Here is a 24,580-nt window from a genome sequence, read left to right on the forward strand (position 1 = left end):
TTACTATTACTATTATTGTATTCAAAGCTGGTAATGAAAAGCACTACTGTGTAATGTAAGCAATAACTATAACTAGTATCTTTAATCTTAACTATAATTATGTTCTTTGACATAGTAATTCCAATTTTAATCTGCCTTGAAAATAATCAGCAACTCAAACAGACCAATTATAGTATTCCCTTCTAAGCTAACTGCTGTGGAAAGAATATAATGTAAAATAATAAAAAATAAAATTTAAATATAAATAAGAGGGGGGCCTAATATATTTGACTTTGGAGAAGATTTGACTTTGGATGGTAGGAACACGGTGGGTAAACAGATCTTGTAATATAGAAAGAAATCTGCACCTGAAACCTATATGTTCATGTTGACCAATGTCATCCCAATGAATTTAATAAAACAAAATTAAAAAATACAACAATAAAATATATAAAAAATACCTATTATTTTCTTTAATTATCCATGTACTACTTTCATGATCAACAGATGAATAGAGATTTCCTTCCAAAATCTTCTGACCCTTCAGCACAACGTTAACATGATCGGGCAAAAACTGTACTTGAATGTCCTCCTTAGAACTATCTTCTGGAAGCCGTATGGTGACAGTCAGATCCTCTTCAGTCTGTTGCCAGTAATACAGAGGCTCTATTGGGAGGGAAAAAATATGCATTATAATAATAAAAGTGTAATATGCTAATCAGACTGACGTCCGTCCTTCCTTCCTTCCGGACAAAGCCACAGTGGGTGGAGGCAGCGGGTGGAGGCAGCAGGTGGGGGCGGGGGCGAAGGTCCTTGCACAAATTTCGTGCATCAGGCCTCTATGTTATGTAACTAAAAAGTTAGATAACAGAACATATAAAATTAAGAAACTAGAAGATACAAAAGAACACCTATCTAAAAGAAACAGCATATTTTTTTAGTGATCTCACACAAAAAAGTAATTATAACCAAACACACAGAGATTTTTCAGTTATAGCATTTGCACTTGTCAATTTCCTCTTCCAGGTTTACCTAAGTATTCATAAAATACTGACAGCCCATTCCTCTCTCCTTGCCTCCCAGTCCCTCTCTTATATACTCTGAAAATCTCTATTAAAAACTATAACACTCTTTGGCTATAAACATAAAAAATATGAACAGTAATGTTTATAGAGGGAATATTTTTATATTGATCTATAGATGTATTTATCTCTTGAATATTTTTAAAAAGAATATCAATTCTTTATATATAAATGTAAACTTCTTCTGAAAGACCTTGTTCCTTTTTTAATTCTGAAAACATTACAAACCTTCATTCATTCAGTCAGTCTCCACCTCCAGAGAAAACATTCAGTGATTATACCTTCAAGGAACTTCCTTTCAGTTTATTAGGAAAGATATACTAGTACACTTGTAATAGAGTTGAGCCTACTGTTAAAAATTAATATCCTTAATGCTAATATGCCAGCTTCTCAAATTCCAAGAAATAGGCATTATTTATTCTTTAGCCAAGTATTTAATAAACATCTAATCACATAAGCTAATATATATAAACATTTTTGGTAATTATAAAATTATTAAATTAAACTAGTTTCACTAGGCGGTATATTTTACAAAGATTATTCTGGGAAATACAAAAGAAAATTTAAAAAATAATTAAGCACTATCTCGACTTGATAAAACTATAACCTATAAGGGCAGATAAACTACACAAATATGTATCTATACTAATAAAAGGGTAATATGCTAATTAGACTGGGAGACCTTCTGGATGTCCTTTTGGACAAAGCCATGGTGGTGGGGCCGAGGCAGAGGTGGTTAGGAGCGATCAGGCCAGGAGGGGAGGGCAGTTAGGGATAATCAGGCCAGCAGGGAGGTGGAGGGAGTAGGAGGAACAGTTGGGGGCAAACAAGCCAGCAGGGGCCAGATGGGAGTGATCAGGCCAGTGGGAAGGGGGGGGGGAGCAGTTGGGGCAAGCAGGCCAGCAGGGGGGGCAATTGGGGGCAAGCATGCTGGTGGGGGAGGGGGAGGAGGGGCAGATAGAGGCAAATAGGCTGGCTGAGGTGGGGGCAGTTGGAAGCAATCAGGTCGGCAAGGGGGGGGGCAGTTGGGGAAGAGAAGGCCAATGGGGTGCAGTTGGGGGTGTGAAGGATGGAAGGCAGAATGGTTAGGGGTGATCAGGCAGGCAGGCAGGTGAGCAGTTAGGAGTCAGCAGTCCTAAACTGTAAGAGAGATGTCCAACTGCCGGTGTAGGCCCAATCCCTGTGAGATGTCTGACCGGCAGTTGAACATCCCCAGAGGGGTCCCAGATTGGAGAGGGTGCAGGCCAAGCTGAGGGACACCCTCCCCCTCCACCTCTCCCTCCCCCGAATTTCATGTACTGGGCCACTAGTATACATATAAATACACATGAACCATATGAAGGTAAAAAGTAAAATTACCTTTGATTTTATCTGACATTTCTTCATCTTTCTTTTCTTCAACATCTTGACCAACTGGAACAAATGTGAAGGACTTGTAGGAGACGATCATTAGACCATTCCCATCCGGCTCAATAGCAGCATAATGGGGCACTGACTTTCCACGGAGAATATCACGTTTAATAATTTCATATCTTTTATTATCTGAAAGAATATTATGCATTTTCTGAACAAAAATTGCAAATAAAAAACTATTATAAAAATGTTTTGAATATATGTTAATTTCAATTCAAACTAATATTAAAATGTACTATTAAAAGACATTCTATTGGGTGTCTTTATAGATAAAAAGATAAAAAATATCTAATACTGACCACCTAATGTTCTGTAAATAAATCATAAATTTAATATGCTGGATTTGATAAAAATTGTTCTAGATTGTGCTATCCAATGTGGTAGCCACTGATCACAAGTGGCTATTTAATTTAAATTAAGTAAAATTGGAAATTCATTTCCTTAATCATACTAGCCACATTTCAGGTGCTCAACCACCACACAGGCTAGCCGCTGTCACACTGAATGGCACACATATTGTATAAAACATGTCTGTCTTGCAGAAATTTGTACAGGACAGCTGTGCTCCAGATCTTGAAAATGACTGACTGACCCAAACTACCAGCCTCTGAAGCATCTACCTTTTCCTTGACTACAGCCTGTCTCCTTTCCTAGCAAGTGCACAACAGGCATCTTCTGAAAAAAGCCAGGTGAGAATAAGGGAAAAAGTGTGGTGTGGACTATTTTTCTGCCCATTCTAGCTACTGATAAGAGGTTGTATTAAAATATGTTTAAGGTAGAAATGATTTTTATATACACCCAGATATATATTTATATGCCTATAACAAACATAAAAAATTATACTTAGAATTTTTAAGATATAAATAACTGTTTTCTAAAGTGTCTGGTAAATTAAATTTATTCTATGAAAATACGTTATTTTTGCTTTTAAAAGAACCTAAACATTTTAGATGAGTCTATGTCTTTACTTATACTGTTACTTATAATGTAAACTTCACACTGAACAGTCAAAATTGTAACTCAATGTCATCTGAGTTATAAATAAAACCTATTCTAAAATATCAATTATTGGTTTTGCTCTAAAACTTCATCTACATTCACACATTTATTGCATGCATATTTAAGAATAAACTTTATTTCATTTCATGAATTAAAAACTTATTTTTCTACACAAGTAAGTACATGCAGGGCAAAGAATCCTATCTCCTGTAAAGATTCAAAGTTAGACACTGTGTATTTTACAATGTGTGGGACAGAAAATAATAGGTAAGTTTCAAGTGAAATCCATGGTTAAATAAGTTGGGAAAGTCTAGATTAAAATTAAATTTTCTTTTTTAGTCAAAATGTTTAGAAACTTTAATATGCTTAATGTGTAATGGGGGATACAGTATGCCCACATTTTAAAACTAACTTGACCACAAAATCCAGTAAATATATTTAGCTTACTTATAAACTATTCTGATTATATATATCAGAATATGGCAGCCTTCCTTTCCCTGGCTGCCAGCATCCATTTCCCTCCGGCACCTGGGACCTAGGCTTCCCTTGCAGCCCTGGCTTCGTCCAGGAAGATGCCTAGTCTAATTAGCATATTATGCCTTTATTATTATAGATACACACACATAGATTATATGTATACATATACACACACACATGTGCCCATGTATGTATATGCACATATATATTCACATATACATGTAGTTCATTTTACAAAAGCTCTCTCAGAAAAAAATGCTAATAACCTTTATCAGATTAGAAACTAGCAGCTACAGTAAGAAATCTCTTTCTCTAGAGATCAATTTAATGATAATTTAAAACTGGTAAGTTAAATAAGTAGGTTAATAAAAACTACTGAGGAAAATAACAGTCATGGAAACAAGCTCCCTTAGTGCTAAACTATAGTAAAAAAAAATCAATTGTTGTATAAAAGTGAAGCACTGGCAAAGAGCAAGGCCAGACCATTAAAGGAATTCTAATAAATAATAAATAAAAAAAAGTAAGTTTTAATGTCCAAGTTAAAAGTTTGACAGACAGTTTCAAACAGAATGAAAGTGAGAACTTTCCCACACATGAAAGCACGTTGGGTGAAAAAAAATAAGAGTTTTCCTGAGGGTAAAAACAAATGGCAAAGTCCAATTTTATTGAAAAGAAATCAGTTGTGATTTAATAACTAAAGATATTCATTTCCATATAGGCAGTTATATTTAATTTATATATCAATTATACTGTGATTTATAATTAAGTTACATTTCGTTTTATTAAATATTCAGAGGCAAAAGTAAGTTTACAGTTATGAAAACATGAAAGTGTATTCTTATATCATTTATTTATTATTTTCCATATGAACCATACACCTATTTTTGTCCCACCCTATATATACAAATTCTTTTGCACATACATATATGTGTACATATACACATATATTCTTGTATATATTAACAATATACACTTTAAATTCTTTAAAAATTATGTAACAATATCTCTTATAATATTAAAAAAAAGCATAATTAACTGGGGAAGCACATTATTTTTTTTATAAGGAGAAATTATCTATAGATACTCATTGCACTGGATGGCAGGTACTAGAATCACAACCCAATACCAAAGAAAACGCAAACATTTACAGGAACAGCTTTGCGCTTCAAACTTAACTACATTATGGCAACCAGTTGGAGAGTCAGAGTATGTTATGTTTTACCTTTATTTTTCTTACTGATAGTGACCCACTCCAAGGAAACAAAGAAACCACTTCCTTTCATGTCCGATTCTTCTTTCTCCACTCGAAGAAGCAGGGTAGCTACTGAATGTTCTTCAGCTTTCAGCAATGAGATGCTGTGGATTAGGATAAAAGGACTCCCTAGTTCTTCATTAAACATAATCTGAGAGAGAAAAAAGGTGACACATACAAAAGTATATCTATATATAACATGAATGCAGATAGCAGAGAGAATACACAGAATTCTGACAATCTAATAATTAATCTCCATACTATTTATTACAAGGAACACAAAATCTTAAAAAGCCTTTAAATAAAGGTTGCAACTTTAAATAGGATTCCTTGAAGAATTTGTAAAATATATTTGTTTTGTTTAACAGAGAAAACTTATCAACACTCTTGGCTTAAAAACAAAACAGGTCATACAAGTAGCATCTAAAGGAGAAAGAACTAAAAGCAATCTCCCAGAAATGAATTATCAAGTGAAAACAGTGCTCTATACAAAAAAAGACTTGAGCAGTTACCAGTATTATTCCTCCATCTCTTCCCCTATCTTCATATATGATTTATTTCTGCTTTCTTTCTCTTAGTGTCTGGATATCAGGCATGCATGTATATGTGCATGTGTACTTTTTTTCCTATTTTTATTTTTGGTTTGTCTTTCTGTTGATTTCTGAAAGTTTCTAAAGAGTCAAAGGCACTGGAAAACAAATCACTAAAACTTTCTTAGTTCTCAAAAACAAAAGAACAATTTAATTTAAAAGTTATAAATTCAACCATATTTAATACATAATATTAAATTTGCTTATAAAAAAGAAAATATAAGAATCATATGGAGACACAAAATCTTATCAAATTCTTTTTTAATACTATAAGCAATCTAAAAGACAATATTTTATTAGAGTAAATACTAAATAAAAGTTCTTTTTAAAAAATATATATTTTATTGATTTTCCACAGAGAGGAAGAAAGAGGGATAGAGAGCTAGAAACATTGATGAGAGAGAAACATCGACCAGCTGCCTCCTGCACATCCCTCATTGGGGATGTGCCCGAAACCAATATATATGCCCTTGACCCGGGACCTTTCAGTCTGCAGACTGACGCTCTATCCACTGAGCCAAACCGGTTTTGGCTAAATAAAAGTTCTTTAAGACTGATTTCTAAACAAATTTCAAATGAAAAAAATAAATGAAAAAATACTCAACTAAGCAACAAAAATCAGCTCCTCTTATGTTGTTTTAATAGGAAATGCTCTGGTAAATATTCCGGACAACTAGCAGAGTGGTGCAATGGAAACTTGTTAGTCCCATGAACATAACAGCAAATATAACAAAGCACAGGAGAAAAGATATGCTAATGTAATTTTTTGGCCAATTCTTCTTCAATAAGAAGGCAAGGTCAATGTTTAGTGTACTGCTTTACATCTATGAAATACTCAATAAATATCTGCTGAAAAAAAAAAATGCAATTTTTGACAACTGCATTGGTCCCAGATTAAAACAGGAATGGTTAATATATCAGTTTTGTATAGGACATACATCTTATAATTTAATTAAAAATATATTCAAAATATCATCCTAATATATAAAAACCCAGGGTCCATAATGACTGACCACTGGAAGTCAGTCCTGCAGTGAGTGCTGGATTGCTGTGATGACCCAGCACTGACTGCCGCAGGTGCGGGCACAACGACCTAGCACTGACTGCTGAGGAGGCTCTGGATCAGGCCTAGAAAGAGGCATGAAGAGAGAGGCAGGGTCTGATCCGCAGCCTCCGTGGCAGCTGTTGATCAGCCGTGCCTCTTTCTTTCTCTGCGGGCTTTGCCAGCAGCAGTGTCTGTTTCTCTCCGGGCCTTACAGGGGCTGCTGATCAGCCCTGCTTCTCTGATCAGGTCAGGAGATAGGCCTGGAGACACTGACTGGCATAGAAACCGACCAATCAGAACCAAATTGCCTGGCAGGGGAGGGCATTTGGGGGTGATCAGACAGGCAGGCAGGTGAGCAGTTAGGAGCCAGCGGTCCCAGATTGCGAGAGGGATGTCCGACTGCTAGTTTAGGCCTGATCCCTGTGGTTTAGGCCCCCCCACTCAGTGCATGGATTTAGTCTATATATATAAAAGCCTAAGCAACCATTAGGACCAAATGACCATTCAACCACTTGCTATGATGCACACTGACCACCAGGGGCAGATGCTCAATGCGGGACCTGCCCCCGGTGGTTAGTGCGCTCCCACAGCCAACCTCCCACAACCCCTCTCCACAGGCCCTGATGGAGGGGACTGGCAGGCCAACTTCCTGCGGTCCCTCCCCCAGGCCAGCCAGGCCCCAAGAGGCCTTGATCACCTGCCAGGCCGAGTGACCCCACCCGTGTACAAATTCGTGCACCGGGCCTCTAGTATATAATAAAAATAAAAAGTCACATATAATCTATCCCTAAAATGTGTTATTTTAAAATCATTGGTTTCTTCCATTTATATATTCTTCCCAGCTTTTGCATAAATCTGAAACAACAAAAAACACACCTCACCTCCCATTTTTCAGAAGCATTATTTCCACGTTCGCCTGTTGCAATGAGATACAATCTTCCAGTTCCATCTGACAAGGTGACCCAGGTAGAAGATGTGAAATGGATAGATGCACAAAGGCGATTATCGTACGCTGTCAAATCTGTAGGAAGTCGAAATACCTCTCGTGGTCTTGCTAAGACAGTGTCCTAAAAAGAAGACCAATAGTATAAATGAATCCCTCCCTCTCTCCTTGGTCCATATACACACAGAATTAATATCTGCAGTGTTATGCTCCTCCTCAAGGGAAGGCATCTAACTGCCCTCCCTTAGAGTACTACTGACTTCTAATAAAATATGGCAGAAATGATGGCAATGTGACTTCTGAGACTAGATCTTAAAAGACTTTGTATCTCCTTGCACTCTCTCTTGAACAGCACGTGGTAAGCCCACCTGGGGAAGAATTGAGAACTCTTGACAATAAGCATCCTGTGAGTGCGTCACCTTGGGAGTGTATCCTTCAAACCTAGTCAAGTCTTGGAATTACTGCAGTCCTGCCTGACATCGTCCTTAACTACAATTCCGTGAGAAACTTTGAGATAGAATCAGCTAAGCGATTCGCAAATTTCAGCGAGATGACAAATGCTTATTGTTTTGTTTCAAGCCACTAAGGTTTTTTAAAGTATAGTTAACATACAATATTATATTAATTATAGTTGTACAGCATAGTTATTTGACACTTAAATCTACCTAATGACACGATCATGATAACACTAAAGAAAGTTGTTTCACAGAAATACATAGATAACTAATACAAAGCAAGAATCTAGTTTTTATTCTTAAGTTTAGAGTTAATAATCAGCATTTTTAATTAGAAATACCACATCATGTTCTAAATTCCTAGCATAGACATCAGCCTGTGGTATGAAAACACTACATTTAGACTATTAACTTAGGCTTTTGTCAACACATTTTTATTAGGTCCATGATCTCATAACTTAAAGCTGTTAAATAGATTGCATCATTACAATGTTTTACAAGAAAATATATAAAAAGGCCTACAATCCAGAAAATAAACTTCCTCTCATACACTGTACTCAATAATTTTAGGTTGTTTTATTTTACAGTGAACAATTTTTCAACAGGACAAACATACTCCTTGATTCATTTCACTCCCGGCTCCTAGAACTGTTTAGATAGGTGCATATAAGATTTAAGTAAACTATATTAAATATCCTTACTAGCCTCAAAATTTTCAAATTAGCCAATTGTTTCTAAAGCATACAATTTAAATTGTTTTGAAACAGCACCTTTCCTTCTTTTTGTACTCATATTTCAGTGATTTACGTAACACTGAATTAAATGCTTCAGTAACAAACACAGTGGCATAAAGTTTTTAGAATGACCAAATCCTCCCCTCAGCTCACCCAATTCAAGCTCAATCTTATAATACAGTTAAGTCCTTCCTAACGTCCTCTTACTGAGTCTCTGCTGTTCCCCTGGGGGTGCATTCTCCTTTGAGGCAAAAAGTAATAAATCCAAATAACTGTTAAGTAAAGTGCATTTACATATGGACATAAAAACATCTCCAAGACAATGACTGAAAAAAGAGATTCTGAATACATACAGTAAAATATATGGAAATAAACAAACGTTTTTTCCAAGATAATGACTGAAGAGATGCAGAATACATACAGTAAAATATGTTGAAATAAACAAATGTTTTGACTTGATAGCACTGAGTAAGGTGTAGACAGACACGTGCTAGCATGTTAATAATGTTTATCATTAGAAAGAAAAATAAGATTGTATTGAGACTGGTGGTAGGGAAAAATGGGGGTAGGGGGCAAGTTTTCTTTTTGCTTCAATTAACTGCTTGACTATTTACTTCCCTGAGCAATTTAAGTGTTAGAGACATAATTCAAAGATATTAATGAAATAGAATGGGACTTCTTGTTCAAAACAGTTTTTTCAAAGTAAGGCGTTCTAGTGATCTCCACACACACCCTTCTCAGCATCTCACCTAATGAGTCCTTATTAAGAAGGAGGGAGGGCTAAAGTTAAGTCACTATTCTTCATTTCTTACCTAATTAGTAAGGTTAAGTCATTTTCTTTTAAATACAAGATTACACATGACTGAGATTTCTGGAAGTCTAACAGATAAATTAGTGTAATATTCAACAGAATGATTAAGATAATCAAATACGTTTTTGTGAAGCCAAATTAAATTAAAATACAAGAGAAAACACAAAGTATTTCTCTTATTTAAATAGCTAGAGGCCCGGTGCATGAAATTTGTGCATGGGGGGAGGAAGAGGAAAGGGGAGTGGGAGAAGGTGTCCCTCAGCCCAGCCTGCACCCTCTCCAATCTGGGAACCCTGTCACAATCCAGTACTGCTGGCTCACAACTGCTTGCCTGCCTGCTTTCCTGATTGTCCCTAACCACTTCTCCCTGCCAGCCTGATTACCACCTAGCCACTCCCCTGCCCGTCTGATTGCCCCTAACTGCCCTCCCCTGCAGGCCTGGTGACCCCTAACTGCCCTCCCCTGAAGAACTGTTCACCCAAACTGCCCTTCCCTGAAGGCCTGGTTCATCCCTAACTGCCCTCCCCTGCAGGCCTAGTCACTCTTAACTGCCCTCCCCTGCAGGCCTGCCCCCCCCCCCCCCAACTGTTCTCTCCTCTAGGCTTGGGTTCCCCCCAACTGCCCTCCCCTGTAGGTCCGGTCACCCCCACCTTCCTCCTCTGCCAGCCTAGTCACCCCTAACTACCCTCCCCTGCAGGCTTGATTGCCCCCAACTGCCCTCTCTTGCAGGCCTGATCCCTTTCAGCTGCCCTCCCCTGTTGGCCATCTTGTGTCCACATGGGGGCAGCCATCTTTGACCACATGGGGACAGCCATATTGTGTGTTGGAGTGATGGTCAATTTGCATATTACTATTTTATTAGATAGGATAATTTAAGTGAAAGCAACATGAATATTCCTGATTTTTAAAATCTATTTCTGAAAGGATAAATTTTTAAATGGGCTATATGCAAAAAAATTTCCTCCTGTAATATATTAACAAATCTTAAGTTACAGTATTAAATTATTTTTAATAACCTCCACTGACAGTTTTACAAAGTGTTCTCACAATAATACTTCATGTAATTGGCATCTATAATGTCCTAGTCCCACCTGATCTTTTCCTTCTTCTAAATAAAAATAATAACGTAACTATGTTCAAGGCTACTAAAAATCATTCTGAGGAAACATTTCACAGGTGAATTGCAAAAGAATTAAAATTTCATTGACAAATAAAACAGGGAATGGCTATCACGTAAAAGTATTGTATTAAGTAAGTGCTTTGACTTTTTACCATCTTATTTAATTGTTAACAAGCCTGATGAAGTTGAAATTATTATCCCTCTCATTTTAAGAAGATAAAGAGCTCTATTTCCAAAGATTAAATAATATGCCTGGGTCTCCAGAAAATGACAGCACAAATTCAAAAAAAGGCTAATGTTCTTTCCTGTATTCCACACTTTCTTGAAATGAACCACTTCTCAAGTTTTTCTAAACAAATGATACCTCAAACCTCACTGCAATATTCCACTCCCACTATAAATACAACTACTATATTCAGTTTTTCTTCACATTAATATATTTTCAAAAACATATTTTTACTTATTGCAGAAAGCAAGGAAGAGGGAAAGATAGAAATCATCAATGATGAGAGAGAATAAATGATAGGCTGCCTCCTGCATGGCCCATACTAGGGATCAAGCTCGCAACCTGGGCATGTACCCTTGACTGGAATCGAACCTGGGACCCTTCAGTCTGCAGGCCAAACCTCTATCCACTGAGCCAAACCAGCCAGCGCTTCATGTTAATATATTACTCAGTATTTTTATTAGATTTCTCAGTCAATAAAACATAAAAATTATAATGTCTATATATTGTATATAAATGACTAAATAAATAGTAAATAAGTATTGATGTTATATAAATAGATTAGGGGCCTCTTAAGTTCATTTACAAGGAGTCAAGCTTTGAAGTAACAAAACATTTTTCTAGCATTTATAGAAAAGGTTACTCACGTTTTAAAAAATAGTCAAGCAGAATTAAGTAAAGAGTACCATTTACTGGTATCATTAGACAGTGACATTTAAAACTTTGCCCTTTTAAAAGGAAGTGATCTTTCTCTGGAGAAAGGCTTTCATTGCTAATAATTTTTAACTTTACCTGAAAAAAATCTTCCTCTGTCCTTTTTTTGTGTGCTAAGGCTTAGAGAAGAGGTATTTCTAATTAATTGCTGTTTGACTAAGTAATGTCTCTCCATAACATAATAAACAGTGCCAAGACCTTACTCTTTTAATTTTTTCTTTAACTAGGAAAATTAATGGCTCCATATTAATAAACTCACCCATAGAAAATAAGCTGAGATTCTTATCCAGAGAGGAACATACTGGCACACATTTGAGCTGGACTAACAAATTGTTGTGACCTGTCACTCCAACGCACAGCCTTACAAACGCTGCTAACAAAAGGAACCCAGTAACTTGGCCTGAATCTTTAAGCGCAATTTAAAGATGCACCATAACATGACACTCTTCTAATGGGCAGAAACTAGTTTTTCAGGTAAATTTCCTAAATAAGAAAATGATGAGATTAAAATAACAAATCTGATCATAAAACAAAATAAAAACTAAATTTTAAACACTTTTTTTTTTGCTTCCTTAAGGCATTTTCTACTTCCTAAGTATTCTTCCTCCCAATTTCTCTAAAATTGTAAGCCCACAAATTAAACCGACTTAGAAGTAAATATAATGCCTCTATAAATCTGTGTTGAAATGCCGCCATCTGCTGGCTCCTGACAAAACCTAAAGACCAGATATGGGTGAATTTCCTTTCATAAGCCCCACAAGCCTTCACGTTGGCCACAATGCCTAGACTTAACACGGGTGGTCCTCTGTACACCAGACACAGGAAAGAGCCTCTCTGAGACTGGAGCATGTGTGACTTTGACTAAAGAAAAAAACAACACACAAAAACAAAATCTCCCCCAGAAAACCAGACAATAAGATGAATATTAGAACAACTGTTCTCTGCTATAAAAAACCCAATGTGTAGGGAGTGGTCAATAGTCTTCACTGTCCCCCACAGACCTTCAAAGAGCAAATAGGGATTTTTTTTGCTCACCAGAAAGATAAGAATAAATAAATATAGTATTATTCTGTACCACCACAAGTGCAAGTTTCTCAAAACCTGGTCCCTGAAATAAAGCAAAACCACCTGAGGTGTTAAATAGAATGCAGATCCCCAGGCCACAACCAATCCTGATACACTGAATCAGAATCTTTGGGAACAGTCATCTAAAGTTAGCTTTTTTTTTTTTTTTTTTTTTTTAAATCAGTTGCTCCCAATGATTCTGATGTGATGTGTAATAAAATTTAAAAGACAAAACTGAATTAAACAGAAAAAATACTAAAACAATCCCAAACACCGTTCATGAAACATCAAATAGTAATAATATCTAATACCTTCTAAAGTTTGATTAAGAAAAAATAAAGAGGAAACAACAACAACAACTTTAAGAACATCAGATGCATGCAACTTTACAGGAACAAATTTGAAAGCTTAAGAGGAAATTATTTCCCTAGGAAAACAAAACAAAATTACAAAATTACCCAAGAAACACACAGCATGAATAAACCAATAACCATAAAATAAGTTGGGTAGGTCAGTGTTTCCCAACCTTCTCTCATGATGAGAATCACCTGGTGGAGTTGTTAAAACACAGATTCCTGAATCCCAACTAAGAAGTGCTAAACTAGAATTTTTGGGAACGTATAGGTAAAATTGTATACTTAACTAGTGCTCTAAGACAGATTTTATATACAGAGCACTAAGTTAGGTATGCAATTTTACCTATACGTTCTCAAAAATTCTAGTTTAGCACTTCTTAGTTGGGATTCAGGAATCTGTGTTTTAACAACTCCACCAGGTGATTCTCATCTTGAGAGAAGGTTGGGAAACACTGGGGTAGGTGATTAGAGAACTGCCACTGAAAAGGACAACAGAATACATAAAATATTAAAAAAACAGATCTTTTCAGTTTTAAACTTTCCCATTGCCAGAAAACTCTCCTTTAAGGAAGCCAGCAAAACTTGAATCAAAATCTAACTGCGCCCTGGCTGGGTGGCTCAGTGGGTTAGAGTGCTGTCCGCACACCAAAATGGTTGAGAGTTGATTCTTGGGTAGGGTACTTACAGGAGGCAACAGATCAATATTTCTCTCTTCTCCCCTCCCCTCTTCTCTCCTTCCTCTCTCTAAAATCAATAAACATCCTCAGGTAAGGTTAAAAAAAAATCTAATAGATTAAAAAGAATAAAACAAAAACTACTGTAACTTTTTAAAATAAATACAAATATTCTAAGTAAAATGTCAACAAATAGAAATCTAACAATGTATCCAAAAAATAATATACTCTCACCAAAAAGGATTTCTAGGAAATTAAGAAATTTAACAATTTTATCATTCTAAATCACTACATTGATAAATTCATGAAAAACATACAAAATTAATAGGTGAATGCTAAAAAGACGTGATGAAATTCAGCAACCATTCTTAATAAAAAATGTTAAATAGGAACAGAAAATGAAGGAAACAACCTTAAAACAATGAGAGGGTTTTTTTTTTTTATCAAACCAGCAGTATTTTCCTAAATAAATTTAAAACCCACTACAATTAAAAACAAGAGCTAAACAGGGATACTTGCATTCCCCATCATTAGCATTGTCGCAAGGTTCTATCTGTAGAGCAATAAGATAAAAATAAAATAGGGGATGTTGTTTCCATTTTCATAAACATTGGAAAGAAGAGCTTTGGTTGATGACAAAAATCGTATACTTTGAAAACCTTAAAGGGAATAAGTAAAATGAAAATGATTGAGTTATGAAATAAGATGGCTGTTTATAAAACAAATAAGCACTTAGAAAATAGGGGGGGGGGAACTATATTCTATTAACAGATAAAGAAACTATAAAATACTTAAGAATAAATTTAATAAAATGAGCGTAAGTTCAAGGATGAAAACAATTAAGAAATGGGAAAAAAGACAACTGGTAGAAACTTTATCAGAGGTCACCTATTCTAAATTAATGGCTTCCTTATTGTTTATTAGTGAAACTTAAAAAAGTAAACTTTTACTTTTATCAAGATGCTAAACAAATTTAAACATACACTATATATATTTGAAAAGGTGTAGACTGCTTTGAACATGTACTAACATGTGGTTGTTATTTCAATGTCAAGTTCAAACTGGGGAAGTGAAGGAAGGAGGCACTTCAAATTCTACTAAAAATTAATAAACTGGAAGGAACTTTATTTTGTACATTGCAGCATTGCCAATGCCTACAGTAATGCATAATATATAAGTAGAAATGTAATAAATATTTTGAAAGTCAATTATATGTATATATGTATACACTTTTATATATGTATCCTATATAATAAAAGTTTAATATGCAAATCAACTGAATGGTGGAATGACCAATCGGTAGGGGGTGGGGCCAGCAAGCAGGCAGTGCCAGGCCAGCTGAGGCATATGCCAGTGGACAGAGGGAAGGGTGAGCGATGGGGGGATGGAAGGTGGCAGCAACCAGCGGTGGCACAATGGTGGTGGGATGGGGTTGTGCCAGCCAGTGCCATCCCTGATAGGTAGGCCCGATCACCTCCCACAGAGGGAGGCCAGATTGCAGCTTAGGCCTGCTCCCCATGGGCCTAAGCCATCAGGACATCTTCTGAGGGCTCCAAGACCATGAGAGGGCACAGGCTGGGCTGATGGAACCCCCACCTCTACCCCCACCCAAGTGCACAAATTTTCATGCAATGAGCCTCTAGTACATACGTGTGTGTGTGTGTGTGATATATATATATTAGGCTTATAAAAGTCAATATTCTTAGATAATTTTGAGATTTTAGATTTATCTTCCTAAGCAAAATATAACAGAATCTTAAAAACATAAAAGCCCTTAACTTTAAAAAATACAATAAAATGCATAAGAAACTGTAAAGAGTTATTATAGAGTGTCCATAGAAGCTAGAAAATAGTTCAGTAAGAGGAATCAAAGATATCTTAGTCTTTACTCTGATTCCATGTCAAATAAGCTGCCTTACAAAACACTACAGTAATTTGACCCTTGAACAACATATATTTGCACTGCATGGGTCCACTTATACACAAATCTTTTTTTAAATAAATCCCTGTAAATTTTTTCTTAATCTGCTTTGGAGCCTGCAGATGCGGAAGACCAACAGTATACATTGATCTAAGCCATTTTATATAGAGTACTTGAGCATCTGTGGATTTTCCCTGGAACCAACCCCTGGAAGATACTAAGAGATAACCATATTTTGGGGGAGTCAAAAGTTATATGTAGATTTTCAACTGCAAGGGAGTTGGCACCTCTAAAACCCAAGTTGTTCAAGAGTCAGCTGTATTTAATTTCCTATGGAAACTTTTTAATAAAGAAAAATATTCTAACCAGTCCACTCTGCTTATCTATAGTATTTCAAATGCAATCATTAAACTTTCATTCCAGATTCCCAGTCCTAAATCTTGTGATTTAATTTGGAATCAGCATCCAAAATTGTGATTATTAGTGGGTGAATTGATAAAACCAAGATTTTGGCCCTAAACTGTAACCTTATCCCCACTCCTCCCAGCTAAGCACACTAATAAAATGTTTCCTTCTCCAAACTACTTCTGCATTTTATCCCTACTTCCACTGTTACATGTTATCAATTTATAAGTGTATGTGCCTACTATGGACATAGTAGCATTCAATAAATGTTTATTTCAGGAACAAATATTTCTCATTCAATAAAATGATTTATCTCAATAAACCAAAGACTCTTATAATAAGAGGAAGCTCCAATCAAGAATGCAAAGCTAACTCCAATGAGCAAGAAATAAACCAGTCAGAGAAAGGTAAGTATCATATGATCTCACGCATATGCAGAATCTAATGAACCAAATTAACCACTGATCAAAAATAGATCCAGAATCACAGAAGCATGAACAGACTGTTGAACCTCAGATGGAAGGCAGGGGAGAGTGGGCGGGAAGAGATCAACCAATGAACTTAAATGAATTTATCCATAACCCATGGATACAGACAATAGGGTGGTGAGAGCCTAGGGTGGGGGGAGGAGGACAGGAGTGGGCTGGAAGAAGTTAATGAGGGGAAAAAAGAGAACCTATATAAATACTTGAACAATAAAGATTTTTTTAAAGTGATAAAAAATATTAAATAAATTTTTTAAAAAGAACAAACCTTAAATAGCTGTTATCCATTCAACAACACACTGGCAATCCTTCTGCTGAGTCCTAGAATTACACAAATAGAAGAAAAAACACAGGCCAGACCAACAGTCAACAAACTATAGTCCATGAGCCAAATTGGACCTATTGTCTGTTCTGGTAAATAAAGTTTTATTGGAATGCAACCACATTCATTCATTTATACATACTGTCTACTGCTGTTTTCACACTACTCGGACAAAATTGAGCAGCTGTAACATAAAACCATTTGGCCCATAAACTCTAAAAGATTTATTATCTGGCATTATGCACAAACAATTTGCTAACCTCTGGCCCAGAGCAAATTCACAGAGTTCATGGAGATCTGAGAGCCAACAGTTTAAATGTTCTTGGTATTTACCAAGGCGAGCTTCCTAGATGAAATGATTATCTGGGACTTAAGCGAAGACTGGGAAGCAGACTGACAGAACTAAGAGTATTCCAAGGAAGAGTTGTTCACATGGGAAACGGACTGCAGGCAACAGGCTTTAAGGCATATCTCAGGAATTGCAGGAGTGTGCTATCACTAGAGTGCAGTCTGTATAAAGTGGTGAAAGTCAAAGTTGGCAAGAAGGGCATTATAAACATCATATGCCAAGAGAAATTTGTATATTTTATCCATGGACACAGGCTTCAAAATAGGCACAAGATCACTTGCACAGGTTCTAAAATAAATCGACCAGCGGAGAGCAGAAATCAGAACATGCTCTGTTTCCTGCTTCTATTCCCCTTTCTGCTTACTTATCATGGGAACTTCTATTGTCTTCAGGTAGATGCTTCTGTCCCTGAACCAAATGCTAAGGGGATAGGAAAAGAGAAAAAAAAAAAAAATCATCCCAGTAAGAAGAGGCATTTCTGAGAGCAAATTCAGGTAGACCTCATGGAAAATTTGAACGTGACATGGAAAGATTATGTTCCCAGTGATTTTCTTCCTAAATCCAAAAAATGCTTCACACTCTGACAGCTGAGATTCATGATTTCAAATTATTTACAGAAGTTGTACCAGAACGGTTCTTTTTGTTCATGGTGCATGTTTTTACAGTACTACACCTGGAGGGTCATGAAAGAAAGGAAAAGGAAGCAGGCTCAGCCTGGCCTGCGGGAGGAAAGGAAGGCTCAGAGGTTCCCTATCATTGCTTCTTCCATGCCTGACTGCTTGGAGACTGATGGGGATTAACTCATAAGCTTCAATACCTCAGATCATTCATAACTTCTGTTCAATTCTTTTTACCAGACTGTAACACAAATGTGCTGGGCAATAAAAGCAGTTTTGTTTTGGTTTGAAGAACACAACATAAATAAAGAAGTAGAGGGCTGGTAGACAAATTCTGCACAGGTGGGATCCTCCCAGCCAATCAGGGTGTCTCATCCAGTCCCAATCAGGCCGACTGGGGAGAGAGCACTGACCACCAGGGGCAGTTCCTGCGTTAAGTGTCTGCCCCCCTTGTGGTCAGTGCGCATCATAGCTACCGGTCGGCCATCCAGTTGTAAGGTCGGCCATCCAGTTGTAAAGGTTGCTTAGGCTTTTATATATAGAGAAAGAACTAGAGATAGGAGAGGGAGTAATTTTTTTTTTTTTAAATCACATGAAAACATTGCCTATTCTAAAATTACATATTAAAAAGTGTAGATTTTCACATCAATAAAGAGAAACCCACCAAGCTGGGGGGGAAAATTGTCATAAAATATTGGATTTTGTCAAAAAATATGGATTTTGTCATAAAGGAAATAATAAAAGAATTCATGTGAGAAGTGAGAAAATCACACAAGCAACTTAGATTATGCTATAGACACAATGTAGAGGATGGCTAGAAGCAGCAGAAAATGGTTAGGAAAGATATTAACTGACCAATGACTATTTATGCCAAATATCCTAACAATGTACTGTGGAGTTTACAACAAAACAAAATATATAACAAAAATAGCTCAAAGGTGGTAAAGGAGGTAAAAAAAATATTGTTAGATTTATATGTTTTTTTTAAATAGGATAATATTAATTAGAGGCAGACTATGATAACTTAAAGGTGAATACTATAATCTCTACAGCAGGGGTCCTCAAACTTTTTAAAGTGGGGGCCAGATCACGGTCCCTCAGAGAGCTGGAGGGCCAGACTATATGAACTACTAATTCCTACTGTAACACCTCGGCTGCGCTCACTGCCCAAAAAACCTGGCGGGCCGGATCAGACTCCTCTGAGGGCCGCATGTGGCCCGCGGGCCGTAGTTTGAAGACACCTGCACAGTAACCAATGGAATACCAAGGGATCCCTTATACTTCGCAACAGTATGAATGGACCTGAAAATTATAATGGTAAGTGAAATAAGCCAGTCAGAGAAAGACTATGATCTCACTTAGAGATGGAATCTAATGAAAAAATAAACTGATGAACAAAATAGGTCCAGAAGCATAGATGCATGAGAACAGACTGACATACCTCAGAGGGGAAAAGGGTGGGAAGGGGATGGTAAGAAATTAACCAAAACACTTATATGCATATACTAGTATGCATTACCCAAGGATACAGACAATAGTGTGTAAAGCTTGGGGAAGGGTAGAGTGGAGCAAAAGGGGAAAAAAATGGGGAACATCTGAAATACTGTCAACAATTAAAATAAAATAAATAATAGTAATACAAACAGGTTTATATAAAAAGCCAAAAGAGAAAACTAAATGGAATTTAAAAAAAAACATAGATTAATCCATACAAAAGTGGAAACAGAGACTAAAAGAACAAAGAATAAATAAACTGAAAAGATGGCAAAATAAACTCAACCATATCAGTAATTACATTAAATAGAAATGTACTAAGCCCTCCAATTAAAGGACAGATATTCATACTAAATAATAAAAAAAGGCCCTACTAAATGTTCTTTACAAGACATACACTTTAAAAATAATAACACTGACAAAGTAAAATTAAAAGAATAAAAAGATCCTATCTAATAAAAGAGTAATATGCAAATTGACCATCACTCCAACACACAAGATGACCACCCCCATGTGGTCAAAGATGGCCACCACAAGATGGCTGGCAGGGGAGAGCAGTTGTGGGTGATCAGGCCAGCAGGGGAGGGCAGTTGGGAGGCCCCAGGCCTTCAGGGGAGGACAGTTGGGGAGACCAGGCCTGCAAGGAAGGGCAGTTGGGGGCAATCAGGGCTGCAGGGGAGGGCAGTTAGAAAAGGCAGGTGGGGCAACAGGCCTGCAGGTGGGGGCAGTTGGAGGTGACCGGGCCAGTAGGGGAGGGCAACTGGGGGCAACCAGGCCAGCAGGGGAGGGCAGTTAGGGGTGACCAGGCTGGCAGGGGAGGGCAGTCAGAGGCAATTGGGCTGGCAGGGAAGGGTAGTTAGGAGTGATCAGGCCAGCAGAGAAGGACAGTTAAGGGGCAATAGAGCAGGCCGGGGAGCAGTTAGGCGTAGATCAGGCTGGCAGAAGAGTGATTAGGGGGTGATCAGGTTGGCAGGCAGAAGCAGTTAGGGGCAATCTGGCAGGCAGGCAAGCAGGCTAGCAGTTGAGAGATAGCAGTCCTGGATTGTGAGAGGAGTCTCAGATTGGAGAGGGTGCAGGCTGGGCTGAGGGACAACCCCTTTGCTTCCATGCACAAATTTTGTGCACCAGGCCTCTAGTAAATAATATTTATTAAGAAAGCTAGCATGGCTATATTATTTCATAATTCTAGAAAGACCAATCCATAGCAAGCAAAACAATCCTAAATGTTTGCACCTAATTAAAACGGTTAAAAATAGTGTTAGCTAAAAGGAAAAATAGGTCCCCTATCATAGTCGGAGATAACACAGCTCACATGAAGAAAAGAGAAATGAACAGTTATATCAACTTTTATAAACTCATTAGGCAGTTGCCCACTGGTAGGAGTGGAGGGGAATAAATATGTGTAGGAACAGGAACAAAAGAAAAAAAAAACACCCATAAAACAAAAATAAGTCTTACAGACTGATGATAGGATTCTCTATATTAAAGGTATGTGTACATCAATTCCTTGGATATGGGATTCAAAGTGAAAATTAATTAAGGATCAAATTAGAAAATCCTACTTATATATTTTTTCCTTACCAGCATCACTGTTAAATTCATAATTCTTCCAAGGTTATCAATGTAGTAGACACTGTCTTGATACCATGAATCACAGTGAAGGTAATTATACATTCCAAAAGCATGCATGTGTTCCAGTGTGTATTGATCATCTCGAAGTTTTACTTCTGCCACAGCTGAAATATAAACAAAATAAACATATAAAAAGTTTTGCCTCAGATTGTTCCTTTCTGTACAATACCTACATGGCAAGAGGCAATTCACTATGCTCTTCATCCAAAAACAATTCTGGGCACCTACCAGAAACTGTATGCAGAGGGTAAATAGTGTGTAGAACTGACATCGTCCCTGCTCTTACAGAACTTAGTACATGGTAGCCACTTCTTCCTTGTTAATATGAATAAAAAACAGATTCTAAAATTGAAGGATTTCTTATCTCCTGGGCAAATATTAAGTCTACTTCATAAAGTGTTTTTATACTTTATTTTTTAAAATATATTTTATTGATTTTTTACAGAGAGGAAGGTAGAAGAATAGAGAGTTAGAAACATCAATGAGAGAGAGACATTGACCAGCCGCCTCCTGCACAGCCCCCACTGGGGATGTGCCCACAACCAAGGTACATGCCCTTGACTGGAATCGAACCCAGGACCTTTCAGTCTGCAGGCCGACGCTCTATCCACTGAGCCAAACCGGTCCCGGCAGCTGTTTTTATATTTAAAAAAATGCTTTTACCTATATTCCTCTCGTTGATTTTTACCACACATTAAGAAAGTAGTTTTTATTATTTCATTGAAGGGCCAGTGCACGAATTCATGCATCAATAGGGTCCCTCGGCCTAGCTTGGGGGATTGGGCCGAAATCAGCTCTCCAACATCCCCCAAGGGGTCCCGGATTGTAAGAGGGCACAGGCCAGGCTGAGCAACCCCATCAGTGCACGACTGGAGCCAGGAAGGGATGTGGGCAGTTGGCCAGCAGGATAGGGACCACAGGAGGATTCCAGTGCATGTCCAGCCAGTCTTGCTCAGCCCCAATTAGCCAGACCCCAGCAGCAAGCTAACCTACCAGTTGGAGCATCTGCCCCTTGGTGGTCAGTGCATGTCATAGTGACTGGTCGACTGGCTATCTGCCCCCTGGTGGTCAGTGCACATCATAGCAAGCAGTTGAGCAGCCTTAGCACATCATTAGCATATTATGCTTTGATTGGTTGAGCAGATGACTGGACAACCAGACAATTAGCATATTAGGCTTTTATTATATAGGATTACACAATTATGGAAAGAAATGTGAGCACAAATAGTGATTTCTGCAATGTTACACCATATTTTTCCCAAAAATGGAGAACAAAACACTATTATACCTGGAACAAAAATAAAGTTTTCTACTAAAAAAATAGAACTTTTTTCACTAGAGCATTAGCTACTTCCATAATTTTATTTTACTTTTCTCCAGCTTTACTGATATAATTGGCATAAAACATTCTATAAGTTCAAAGTGTACAACATGATTTAATACAGGTATATATTGCAAAATGATTAGTACAATACGTTTACTTCACACATCCATTATCTTACATAGTTACAATTTTTTCTTTTAAAGAGAACTTTTAAGATCTACTCTTAGTTGCTTCCATAATTTTAAAATTTGCCAAATGTGATTTTTGCCTACTACTCCTCCTTTTTTCTATACATAGGAATCCTTACCACTCAGGGCTGCCCATGCATTAGAACTATTTTCTGCTTTAACAGGAAATAAGTGGACCAAGCTGAGGTCCTTAATATAAAACTCATCTTATTATATGCTAATTGAAAGTTTTATTCCAGAATGCTCACCTGTTCCTAGTTCAATTACCTACTTTGAGTCCTGGCTTACTTATATCCATTCATTCACTTATTCAACAACTATTTTAATAGGCACCAATGATACAATGATGAGTAAAGAGCACAGAATCTATCTTCTTAACACTTACGATTGAGTGGGGAAATGGACATTACTCAAATAAATGCATAAGTAAATATATGATTAAATGTTTTTAAGAAAAATTACTGGGGCCTGGCTGCCATGGCTCAGTGTTTGAGCATCGACCTATGAACCAGGAGGTCACGGATCAATTCCCGGTCAGGGCACATGTCTGATCATGGGCCCAGTTCCTAGTAGGGGATGTGCAGGAGGCAGCCAATCAATGAATCTTTCTCGTCGTTTATGTTTCTCTCTCTCTCCCTCTCTCTTCCTCTCTGAAATAAAAATATTTTGAAAAAGAAAAATTACTGGGTACATGAGAACAAGTAACAATGGGAGCTAATCTACTTGGGGAGGTTAACAGGAGCTTTCAAAAATTTGAGCCAAGCTACAAAGGATAAGGTAGAGTTAATTTAAGACGTATACCTACCTCCCTACACACATACACGCACCTACTTAACACAGGCAGAAGGAAAAGCAGGCAAAAGAGGAAAAACTTGTGTTCAAAGACCCAAAAGACGGCCAAACTGGCTGAAATAACAGCAACAGAATTGTACAAGGAAAGGTTTATAGATGAATGAAATGAGAGAACCTGGCAGGAATTGAATCAGGATAGACCTTTTCTTATATTTGTTGATAAACCCACTGTATTATGAATTTTTTAAGCAGGAGAATAAAGTCCAGATTCAAATGTGGAAAAGGATCACTTACAACTACAATATGGAAAACATCCCAGAGTGAAGCAGGGGTAAACCCAGGAAGATTCACTAGAAAACCACTGCAGTCATCGGGTAAAGGACGACAGAAGTCTAGAAGCATTTCAGAAGTAACATCTCTGTAGCTTTTTGATGGCTTTGATAGAGAAAGGGGACATTGCTTATGTATAACTCCAGGAAGTGTTTCTTTTATAAGGAACAGTTAGAAATACATAATCCACTGATTAGAAGGGGGACAGACATCAATTTTTGGTTTTCTAGCACCACTGTGTGGGTGAAACTCGATACTGCAGAAAATGTGCATGGTGCCATAATGGCCCACACAGTAATACTAGACAATGTGATGACAAATACATTTTTAAAAATATATATTTTATTGATTTTTTACAGAGAAGAAGGGAGAGGGATAGAGAGCAACATGGGCTGGACACATCCTGGGGCCCTCCTTTAGTCCCTCCCTACCTGGCCAACTTCCCATGTCCTCTCCCTAGCCCCGATCGTACACCGGTGGGGCCCCTCGGCCTGGCCTGCACTCTCTTGCAATCCGGGACCCCACAGGGGATGTTGAGAGCCGGTTTTGGCCTGAACCCACAGGCCAGGCTGAGAGATCCCACTGGTGCACAAATTAGTGCAATGGGCCTCTAGTCTTATATAATGTAGAATTCTGCACATTAACATATTCACCTGCCTTTTTCCTCCATATTTTCCTCTAATAAAGTAAATATGAAACATATATACAATGGTTATATGGCTCTTCTCTTCCTTTACTCCAACTATAGCCATAATCTTCACCAGCTTTTATTCTCCCTGCCCTGAA

General features: G+C 37.4%; 1 protein-coding gene across 3 annotated transcripts in view; it reads right to left on the bottom strand.

Moving 5' to 3' along the window:
- Window positions 1–24,580, bottom strand: part of NUDCD1 (NudC domain containing 1) — a 60,513-nt gene that overhangs the window by 26,725 nt on the left and 9,208 nt on the right. For 2 of the 3 annotated variants that reach the window (XM_036436799.2, XM_036436798.2), the window contains 5 exons: window positions 21,110–21,264; window positions 7,719–7,904; window positions 5,173–5,353; window positions 2,421–2,603; window positions 441–645 (listed from right to left, as the gene is read on the bottom strand). In XM_036436799.2, coding sequence (XP_036292692.1) covers window positions 441–645; window positions 2,421–2,603; window positions 5,173–5,353; window positions 7,719–7,904; window positions 21,110–21,264 — 910 coding nt within the window. The remainder of the gene's footprint in view (window positions 1–440; window positions 646–2,420; window positions 2,604–5,172; window positions 5,354–7,718; window positions 7,905–21,109; window positions 21,265–24,580) is intronic. The other variant, XM_036436800.2, reaches the window with a different exon arrangement.

This window comes from Pipistrellus kuhlii, unplaced genomic scaffold (assembly GCF_014108245.1).
Source record: "Pipistrellus kuhlii isolate mPipKuh1 unplaced genomic scaffold, mPipKuh1.p scaffold_m20_p_14, whole genome shotgun sequence".
NCBI classification, from domain to species: Eukaryota; Metazoa; Chordata; class Mammalia; order Chiroptera; family Vespertilionidae; genus Pipistrellus; species Pipistrellus kuhlii.